This window comes from Camelus dromedarius, chromosome 26, assembly GCF_036321535.1.
Source record: "Camelus dromedarius isolate mCamDro1 chromosome 26, mCamDro1.pat, whole genome shotgun sequence".
Classification (NCBI taxonomy): domain Eukaryota; kingdom Metazoa; phylum Chordata; class Mammalia; order Artiodactyla; family Camelidae; genus Camelus; species Camelus dromedarius.
In genome coordinates, this window is record NC_087461.1 from 25,204,461 (window position 1) to 25,215,699 (window position 11,239).

At 49.3% G+C, this 11,239-nt stretch overlaps 1 protein-coding gene across 1 annotated transcript in view; it reads left to right on the plus strand.

Annotated features, from left to right (window-relative positions):
* LOC105086661 (protein FAM169B) overlaps window positions 1–8,508 on the plus strand; it is a 49,745-nt gene extending 41,237 nt beyond the window's left edge. Inside the window, exon 5 of the mRNA XM_064479347.1 lies at window positions 6,838–8,508. Within this exon, the coding sequence (XP_064335417.1) occupies window positions 6,838–6,872 (35 nt within the window). The 3' untranslated portion in view covers window positions 6,873–8,508. The remainder of the gene's footprint in view (window positions 1–6,837) is intronic.
* The last annotated feature ends 2,731 nt before the right edge of the window (window positions 8,509–11,239 follow it).

Sequence of the window (11,239 nt, forward strand, 5' to 3'; positions counted from 1 at the left end):
ATTTGTCAAGACAGGAGAGCAGAACATTCTATCTCGCACCCTGCTAGCTTGGCTTCAGGCTTTCGAGTCCTTAGCATCACGCTCTGTGGGTTTCCATCTGTGCTCTTGCCCTGGGCCTGATGGAGCACCCCCAGCACCCGCAGGATATGGAGCTGTTTCCCATCCACTGAACCCGGGGCCCTGCCACGTGGAAGTGCACACCATGTGAACGTGGCATGAAAGTCTACAAGCCTGACTGAGGGCACTCTGCAGTCAAGGCATCTGTGGAGTCTGAGCTGGAAAGTTCAGGGGGAAAAGGGGGGCTGTGAGGCCCAGAGGGTGGACAGGCAGCGCCCGAGGTGTGGGGTGGGGTGAAGTTATGGGCTGAATTGGGCGCCCTTCCCATCAATTCTTCTGTTGAAGCCCTGGCCCCCGGTGTGACTGGGGCCTGTAAGGAGGAAATAAGGCTCGATGAGGTCGGAAGGGGGGGCCCTGATCCAACAGGGGGGAGGCGGTCCCTGTAAGGAGAGGAGGTTAGGACACAGACGGGTGCAGAAGGAAGATGGTGTGAAGACGCAGTAAGCGGGTCCCTCTGCAAGGAGACGGGTCTCAGGAGGAAGCAAGCCCGAGACACCTTGATCTTGGACTTCCAGCCTGCAGAACTGTGGGACCAGAAATTGTTGTTTAAGGCTACCGGGGGTGGGGTTTCGTTGTGGCCGCCGGAGCGGACGAGCGGGGAGGGACGAAAGTGGGAGGTGGGTGAGGGTGATGGCAGTGGTTTGAGTGCAGCAGGGGCTGGGCGGGGGGGGGGGGGCTACAGGAAGGACGGAAGTGGCCGCGCCCCGGGGCTCAAAGAGGGCCGGCCGGTGTGCACCGGGGCTCGGTGGGCCTCCCTGACTCCTGTGTGCCACTTGCCCTCAGTCTGTAGGAAGTTCCTGGCAGCCCATCCAGAGGAGCGGGGGCGCCTGTGGGAGGTGGGGGCCCTGGGAGCCTGGGGCCAGCGAGGCAGCATCTGGCTGAAGGTTCAACTTCAACAATCAAGAGATCCAGATTGTGAGTTGGGGTGGAGACCGTGCCCTTTGGTCTGGTAATTTCTAGCATCAGGAACGGAGGCGCAGATTAACGTCTGCAGACGGGGTCGGGCTGGCCAGATGTTCCCTTTGTTGCTGATGCAGGAACAGAGGAGGGCGTGACACTGGGCTGGTGCCATCCTGGTTTCCTTCCACGTCCCTTCCTGAGTGAGCCGCACCTTCCAGACCCTCTTGCTCAAATAGATGTCCCCAAATGTAACCAAACCAGAAACTCCCTGGGACTAAGTGTTCCCTATTTACAATCAGAAAGAATCATTGAAACATGTGAGAGGACTAATTGCTTCTAACAGAAGTCCTGTGGAAAACGTGGTTTCCAGCAGGCGATGTGTGCATCTGGGAACAATTCTGAGACTCACAGGATTTCCTGGCAGAGCAGCCCCTGTCCCCTCTCCTTCCGGGAGGGCTCACTCAGGCGCGAGGCAGTGGCTCATGTTTGGCGTCTGCACGTGCCCGCCTTGTCCCTCTGGTCCTGTCTGATGGCAGCATGCGGGTGAGCTGCTGGTTGTTGGGCAGCCCTCGTTACACACACGCTGTCTTCAGCAAGTTTGCGGTGAGCTTTCGATGCAGTGTCTGTGCCCAGGTTGGGGGTCCCAGGGCAGGGACGGGAATACCTTTCAGTAGCCAGAGGGGCATGCAGGCCGGCAGACGCACTCGTCTCTGGGTGCCCAGGCTGCTTTCTGACAGTGCTCCTTCCACCTCTCCCAAGTGTGGGAGGGAAGGACCCCCCCGGGAGGTGCGAGAGGGGGCAGGGCTGCAGGAGGGGTGTTGGGGGGCGGTGAGGGAGAGAGGGAGGGGCTCCCTGTTCAGGTTCCCTGGCCACAGTGAAAGTGGGGCTTTCCTTTCTCCTGGCACCCATGCTCTGGTCCGTGTCTCCTGCCACTTCTGAGACTGCAGGTGGCTCATTAGGGGACGGATGGGCAGGCCGAGGGGCCTCACTCCCTCTTCTCGTGGGTGACTGGCTCCTGGGAGGTGGTGACAGAGAAGACTGCCTTGGAGTTTATTGATGATAACAGTGGCAGGTTTGGCTTCTTGGTGCCTTTCAGCCGGAAGGCTTAATGGATCTTTACAGATATTAATGGGGTGACCGGGCACCTGGGAAGTGTGACGCTGTGACTGCCACCCTAGTGAGGCAGTTAAGGGACTTGCCCTGTGGCGTTGAGAGTTAAAAATGAAGGGGAACCAGCCCGGGAGTCTGGCCCTCGGCTGACCGGCCAGCTGGGCAGGTTTATCCACGTGTTTCACAGATGAGCTCGTGGCCGCCACATGGCCCGGCCTCTGTGGCTGGGACAGTGGGTTCCTCAGCTGGGATGGAAAAAACCCCAAACGACTCACCTATCAGAATGTGAAAATCATGTGGAAATCGCATGGGCCAGAGGGCGTTTGCAGGGGAGGACGTTTTTGCATAATTGGGGAGATGGCTTCCTTCCTAGAAGAGTTCCACTGGAGGTTATTTCAAGAGTGGAGAGTTGGTGTGGTCTCATCGGAGGAAATGAGCTGCAAGTCAGATGCCAGACTTGTCACTTTAACTCATTCTGAGGTGCACCAACTCTCTTTCAAACAGCAAATGAGGGGACTTTCACAGAGAAGGTTCCAGAAGCATGCTGGAATCTCATGGAGAAAGAAGAGCCATCATTATAATTAGCGGTATCATTAGATTACTAAAACTTTCTGTCTCTCTCTTTTTAAAATTCTAAGTTATGGTCCTTGCACTCCCTGTATAAATCACTGCTGGTTCCCAGTTTCACCCACACCTCCTGCCTCCCTCAGGGCCAGCAGTCAGGATGTTAATTCACTCGGGGAGGTTTTCAGCCAGCCAGCTCCAGCTTGTAACAATTTTGTCAGTTAGTGCTGACATCTCAGGTTTTTTCCAGGTGGGCGAGTGGGGGCTGCAAATATAATCACAGATTAGCCCAGATGCTCTGCAGTTTCTCAGTTTTTAGTCTGTTTCTCTCCTCATGGATGTTAGCAAATGTTAGCCTGTTGGATTTTCCCACTGGTCACCAAACAGTGCAGATTCTGAAATCTCTTCTCTGGAAATCTTATATTAATTTAATTGTTTTTAAACTCATACTTAAAAATTTTTTTTGGCTTTTTTTTTTTTTTTGGATAGGATAATTAGGTTTATTTATTTGTTTTGAATGGAGGTCCTGAGGATTGAACCCAGGACCTCATGCATGCTAGGCATACACTTTACCACTCAGCTATTCCCACCTCCCTGCTCCAATTTTAGTTTTTAATTAGTCAGTTATTCTTAGAGTTGCTTTCTTGAGTTGTTCAGCTTTTTCAGGTTCTATCTTTTGCCCCTTCTTTTCTTAGAATTGGAGGTTTCCTACAATTTCTTGGGCCATAGAAATAGAACTCTAAGCAAGAAGCCCAGGGGGCCAGGCACTTTTTGCATTCTAAGTAAGGCGTAGACATTTGACCACATTCCACAACATTCCAGCGAGACATTAACTCCTGCTCCTTTCAAATGTTTTAAAATCTATTTTTGAAGCAGTGTCATTTGTGGACTAGGGCCTTTAGAGTTTGCACGGTCCTGACTGTTGATAAACTGTGGCTTATAAAGGCACTGACAACATTACAGGGTTACTCAGACCTTTTGAGAGGAGTCTGGGAAATTTTTTTCTTCCTACATTCAGTTACATTTGAAGCCTTTGAAACTTGACCAACAGGATCATAATTCTATCTGATGTGACTTCCCCATTAGCCCGCACATGTCCAAGTTTCTTTACTGGAGGAGATGAAATTAAATACGTCGATAGTCAGAATGTTTTTTTTTTTTTTATTCCAAAAATGTTGCTGGAGGCAGGAGGTAATTGCACACAGCTTTAAAAATTATTATTTTTTTCATATTTAGGTTATATTTTTGTTTTCTTTCCAGGTGAATTCTTAATAGATTCATTTGTAATCCATGGGAAAAATACTTTTATTTACATTTAATTTTTAAAGCTAGAGAGGATGCACATAAAGAGATGTGAAATATTTGAATGGGGGTGGGGAGTTATTTTTTCCAAAAGCCTGAGGCTTAGCAGACTGCAGCTGTAATTTGTCTCAGCTTGGAGAGTTGGACATTCACAGCATAGTAGCAAGACCAAGTTTATGGTGGTGGGAAGTGTTGAGAACAGAATCCCCATACTGGTTGGGTTTTTGGGCTAATGCTGCTCTTTGTAAGGTTGTGTGGCTCCCTCTAGTGGCCACTGTCATCTTCTGCAACCCTGGATGGTAACTCGTAGGTGTTTACCTTAGACCTACCTGCGTGGTTGCTTCTTAGATTCTCGTACTTGTAAGTCCAAATTAGTGCATTAATTAAAAAAAAAATTGAACTTTCATTAGCTGGAAATAAAATGCAAGTGGACATTTGATAGCTATTAGCATGCTTTTGTTTGTAACACATAAAAACATAGTTTTCCCCATTAGGAAAGGAGGAAGATTGATAATGGATTATCTGTTTCATTCTCTCATTCAGTCATTCACCATTCGCTCATTCATTCTCTCATTCATCCATTGTTTTTCATTCATTCATCATGTATTCATCTACTCATTTATGCAATTGTTTATTCTCTCATTCATTCATCACTTGTTAATTCATTCATTCAAATGATTACTGTTAACAAAGCATTTCTCAGCATTGGGCACTGACCAGGTAGCTGGGACAGGGTAGTGAATAAGGCTGGCTGAGTGAGTCTCTGAACTCATTTATGAGCTTACATTTTTGTGAAGGAAAGTACACAGGTAACCACTGTGGTATTATATAAATCTTCATGTATCAGAGAGGACTTAAGAAGGCTGGTATTTTTAAATGCTTACAATTAAATTTTTCCAAACCAAAGTTTGCTAATTTATAAAGTCAGAGGATAAGCTTTAAACATTTATTTATGCAGGTAACAAGGAATACATTTATTCTTTATTTGAAAAAATGTGTTTCATTTGTATTTTCAGCCTCAATGGATAACTGCCTATTTTTTCCCTAAAGGATCTGAACCCCTTCCCACACCTCCACTTACGGATTTTGGGGTGTGGGGAGGTGCGTAGTAGGATAAGAAAGTCATCCTCTTCCAAGCTGGTACTGATTTGGTAGGAGGCGGAGGGAGGCTGAGTTAACACGTGTGAGTAAAAATTCCAGTGAGCAAAGAGGAGGGTCTAGGAATAGTATGGAAATCTGAGTCCATTTAATGCCTGAATAATAGGAAGATCAAAACTCCAGCTCAGAGATGCTTGAGTAGAATCACTGTGTCGCGTCTTCTGATACCTGGCAGGCTTTCCTGTCCTCAGAGGGCACGTAGCAGGTGTCAGGATGAAGGTCAAGAGGACGGAAGTGGGTCATGAGGACATGTGCTTTGGGAAGGGGCCCCAGTGTGTTATTCATCTTTTGATTGTCCGCTCCCTTGGAAGCCATCCCGTTTGCTTATCCCTCTCTCTTGCTTGGGGAGGGCAGCTCACCCAGGGAGTTCCAAAGAGGATGTGAACGGTCACGGGCAGACTTCTTAAGGCAATGGACCCAGCCAGTCCAACAACGGAGAAGGCAGCAGGGTATGGTGATGAACGTGTCATTCTAGGAACAGTCCTCATGTTGTGCTAGTGCAGCTTCTCAAACACCTCTGCTGTGGGTCCTCTGTGGCTGCGGGCCCTCGAATTACGCTCAGCGTCTCTGAGCTGCAGTGGGAGGAGGGGCCTTCGCAATTAGACTTTTCACGGTCCTTTTCTCTGAGCTCGATAAAACTCTAACGGAGCCAAAACTAAACAGGGAACACATGGGGGATCAGCCGTAACTTTGCCTTGTTAAGGAAATATTGAAAAACCTGAATTTCAAATTCTGTGACAGACCAGTGTCTTTTGAGCGGAACAAATGTGTGGACAAATTGGTCTTTCTGCTCCCGCCCCTCAAGCCCAGATGCTGGAAAATGGAATAGGGCATTAGATTGTCCTGTGGTTCAGCCCAGTGGGAGAGCAGACCCCTCGGGCCAGGGTGGCCACTGAGTATTTCTTGGTGGCCTATTGTCATTCAGTATCTTACAATGTTTTGAAGTGATGTGATTCCACAAGCGTTTTCTTGGGTCCAAGCCAGACACTTCCCCACACAAGGCCACTGTGATGACATCCATTCTCTGGCGTGGAAGGGTCTTTGTGCTTGAACCCCTAAGGAGCTGATAATGATATTAAACTCCCAAACTTACAATTGCACTTTGTGGGGAATGCTGCTTATCTTGGAGAGCTGACAGTTCTGGGGTTGAAGACCCAACGTCAAAGGCATGATGTACCCCAGTAAGTGTGGGATTGTCTTAGAGAGGCTGCCTGGTGTCTGACATCAGTCCCAGCTGTCGGCAGAGGAGGGCTTTTGTGTTCCTTGGGTCTCGGATGGGCTGACTTATGACCCTACCAGGCCACTGAGCCAAGAGTGTGTGCTTTGCCTCTTGCAAACCCCTGACTGTCCTTTTAAACCTTGGGGGCCATTAGAGGAAGCAGGTGGTGTCCAGGGTGACCTGACGCCCGTGGATGTGTGTCTGGGGAAGGCTGCACTTTCAGTGTGAGCGCCAAATTTTAAAGCCGTGCCTCCTGGCCTTGTACTTCTCAGACCAACCTGGGCTGGGCCTTCATTTCCCGCCAGTGATTGTGTTCCCATCAGTCAACCTGGACTTGGAGCGTCTTATGTACAAAACATGGTTTTTGAACACGGCTCACCTGCTCTGCATCTGAGCTCGCAGTGCAGGGCCCGGCCGGCCCTTCCGGCCTTAATTGAAAGGCTCGGTCGATTCTTTTCTCATTTCAGGAGAGGATCAGTGGCGAAGAACTGGAGAAGGATGATCAAGATTGCACAGGGAAATGAGCTGCGGGGCCGCTCAGGAGAGCCCGCCGGCCTGAGCTGCCGGACCGAAGGCAAGAGGAGGGCCGCGGACGCCGGGCTGCCCGGGGGCTCCTGGCGGAAGCACACGCCTCCCAGTCCCCGACTCCCAGGGGCGCATCTGATCTGAGCCTGTGCAGAGGCCCTGGGGCGTCGGACGTGGGTTTGAGAGCCGCCTGTCCCCGCTCGCGTCCCCTGGGAGCTGGGAGGAGCAAAGGGCCGCACAGACCCCGCCCACCTCGGGCTGGGTGCCTGGGCCCAGGGGAAGGAAGTCCGAGGAGGCACCTCGTTTCTTAAGCCCGAAGTGCCCTGCAGGTGCGAGTAATTTCCTTCCCGAGCTCAGGTTCCAGAAGCCCATCCGTTAACCCCGGTGTGCTTTCTGTTACTCAGGATGAATGTGTAGAGGCTGCCCTGGGACCACAGGACCCAGCCTCTTTCTTTAGCCCGAGGAAGCCCCCTCCCTGCAGAACTTGGCTTCGGGGTGCCCACTGCGGGCCTGCTGGACCCGAGACCCCTGGCGCCTGGGGGCTTCTAAGCAGATGCATTTCTGGAGAAGCTTCAGCTGCGACGGGAGCCCCCTGAGGGCCGGGCGGGGCTGCCCGGTGCACAGCTCCGCCTCCTGCTGGCTGCGCCCGGCCCGTGTCCCGGGCCAGCTCCAGGGGACAGCCGGGGTCGCCACAGCTCAGAAGGGAAGCTGCCAGCCGAGGGGACTTTGGGCTGATGGTCCTTCTGGAGTGGACAGGCTTGTGCCCCTAAAGGTGACCGTGAAGGTGACAGCCTGGCCTGCACGTGACGGGGTTCACCCATCCACTTCTTCATATCTACACAGTCCTGCTCGGGGCACATGCTCTGCGGAGACTAGGGTTCCCAAGCTGCGCCAAGGACCCTACCCCATGGACTGGCTGTGGCTGTACAGTGGGACCTCGGTTATGTATTTACTCATCCATGTGTCCTTCCATCCATCCATTCATCTATCCACTCACCCATCCATCTCCTTGTTCCTCCCTCTCCACTCATCTCCCCATCCATCCATCCATTTCTCTTTCTCCCTGCCTCCATTTCTCCACTCATCTTCCTATCCATCCATTTACCCGTCCACCCACCTGTCTGTCCATCTGTCCATCCATTCACATCTATCCATGCATCTGTCCACTCATCCATCTGTCCATCCATCCCTCCAACCATCCATCCTGTTGTACAACAGACATTCAGTGTGTCAGGCACAGGGGATGTGCAGATAAGTGAGGTGTGGTCCCTGGACTCAAGGAAACTGTCCTCTGGCAGGGTCTCTCCTGGAGTCTTTCTCTGCAGTTGTCTCTCTGACATTTGTTAGAGACACGGTTGAGAGCTCCCTACAGAGCCGTCGTGAAGTCCCCCAGCGCCAGTGGGCTCTCTGGCAAGGAGGCACAGACCGTACAGATGGATTCAGGTCTGCCGTGTGTGATGTCAGACGTCACCCTTCCCAAGGGGAGTAGACGTTTGCTGTGAACATTTCACCATCCGAGATGAATCATCGGTGCTTTGTGTTTACGTGGAAGTGACCTGATGAAAGCGGCTTAGGGCTTTGATGACGTTGCTGTTCAATAAAAGAAAATCTCATGTGTTGAAGCAGTTCATTTAAGGACGCACTAACAAAGTGCCTGGCATTTGGAGGGAAACGCCCTGGAGCTCAGAGCAGCCCTTCCTGGGCAGCGGTCAGGCCCATAAGTCTGGGGTCCAGCGCAGGGTCCCTTCCACGTGGCGGGCGTGCACGGGAGTGTTGGTGAGGCCGTGTGCATGTGTGCGCGCGTTGTCTTATTAAATTGCCTTTGTTTACTTTATTATTCAGTTCCTCTGTGTTCTTGCTTGGTATTATTTAACAGCTCTATTGCAATATAATTTATAATCCATAAAATTTATTTCACTTAAGGTATATAATTCCATGGTTTCTAGTATGTTTACAGGGTTGTACAACCACCAGCACAGTCAGTGCCTCAAAAAGAAACCTGTGCTTTCCTGTTTGCAGTCTCTCCCTTCCCACCCACCCCCAGCCCCCGGGCAGGCACGAGTCTCCTTTCTCTGTGTAGACACGTCACTCAAGTGGAATCACACAAGATTTTCTTCTCTCACCGTAATGTTTTTAAATTTCATCCAAATCATATCATGTATCAGTGCTTTATTCCTTTTTAAGCTGAAGAGTATTCCATTGTATGGAGATACCACTTAAAAAAAACCATTGTTGACTTCTGGGTTGATTTCACTGTTAGGCAATTATCAATATGCTGCTATGAACATACGCATATAAGTTTTTATGTGGACACATGTCTTCAGTCCTGTTACGTATATACCCAGGAGTGGAAATTCTGGTCATCTGGTATCTTTTTTTTAATGTTTTGAGGAATTATTTTTCAAAGTGATACACCATTTTGTATTCCCTCCAGCAGTGAGTGAGGGTTCCAGTTTCTCCCCGTCCCAGCCAGCACTCCTTGCTTTTTTATCTTTGAGGTCACGGCCACCGTCCTAGTGCTTGAAAACCAGCATCTCGTGGTGGTTTTCTTGTGCATTTCCCGTGCAACGAGTGACCTGGAGCATCCTTCCATGTGCTTATCGGCTCTTTTTATGCTGCTTTGGAGAAATGTCTATTCAGATCCTTTACCCACTTCTCAACTGGGTTGTCTTTTTATTTTTGAGTCATAGTAGTTCTTTATATATTCTGGACACAAGTCTATATTCACAGACATCATCTGCAAACATTTTCTCCCATTCTGTGGGCTGTGTTTTCACTTTGTTGGTGGTGTCATTTGACGTGCAGCATTTTGAATTTTGATGACGTCCAGTGTATCTGTTTTCTCTTTGGTCACTGTGCTTTTGCTGCTGCAGTAATAATGATTGTGTTTTATTTATTTTATTGAAGTATAGTTGATTTACATTGTTGTATTAGCTTCTGATATACAGCATAGTGATTCAGTTATACATACATATATATATTCTTAATATATATTCTTAATCAGAGTCTTTTCCGTTATAGGTTATTGTAAGATATTGAATATAGTTCTCTGTGCTGTACAGGAGGACCTTGTTGTTTATCTATTTTGTATATAGTAGTTTGTATCTGCTAATCCCAAACTCCTAATATATTCCTCCCCACCTTCACCCTTTGGTAGCCATAAGTTTGTTTTCTATGTCCGTGAGTCTGTTTCTGTTTCGTAAATATGTTCATTTGTGTCCCTTTTTCAGATTCCACATATAAGTGATACATATGGCATTTGCCTTTCTCTGACTTACTTTACTTAGCATGAGCATCTCTAGGTCCATCCATGTTGCTGCAGGAGTAATGGTTATGTTTTATAAATGCTTGTCGAAGTTATTTGACTCTCTAATGAGTCTAGAAAAATCCACAGAGGAGTCATTACTATGAAGAAATCTGTCCCTGGGTCCCAGGCCCTGCAGGCTGCTCCACGTCAAGCTCACACAAGATCCAGAAATTCCTCTCCCGGGTATATACCCAAGAGCACTGAAGGCATGTGCCCACATAATGACACATACGCAAACATTCATCGCAGCGTGGTTGATAATCACCAAACAGTGAAATCAATCCAAAGTCCCTCGGCAGGTGAATGGACAGATAAAATATGGTGTCTCCATACAATGGAGCAGTCTTCAGCTCTAAGAAGGAATGATGTCCTGACACGTGCCATGACGTGGATGAACCTTAAAAACACGTGCAGTGAAGGAAGCCATGTGCAGGGTAGGCAGAGGACGTTGGGGACCCATGGTCGTGCAGAAGCTTGCCTTGTGGGTCAGGGTCTGGAGTGGTGGTGGACACTCCCTGCCGTGCACTGGACCTCAGACAGATTTTCCTCAGGGTGTCAGGCTACCTGAGCATCAGGTATTTTGTTCCAGAAAGTCTTTGAGAACAAGCCCTTCAGGATGAGGGATGAATGAATCCAGCGGGTTGGCTACTTGCAAAAACCTTACGGAGCCAACAGATTAGGAGAACGTTTCTAAAACCCCCCTTTTCTTGGAGGAGCAATATAAAATTTCTGGTTTTGATGAATTCTCTTTCTAAGGAGAGACTGGTCAGCACCTGGAAGTTTTGCGGTTCATTGTCTGGGTTTCCACGTCGAGAAGCCATGAAATTCCGTGGCCACCTTCCTCTCCCGCTGTTGCCTGTGTCCTTCAACTCACGCCCGGGAGAGGGTGCTGCAGAGCCCAGCGGCATGCGCTTCAGCGGCCCCGAAGCCCAGCGCCGAACCGGACATCAGGGAGCTGGGCTCTCGGTCATTTCCAGCATCAAATGAGACACAGTCAAAGTCATTTCATCTCCCGTCAGAGAAATCTTGTAAATGCC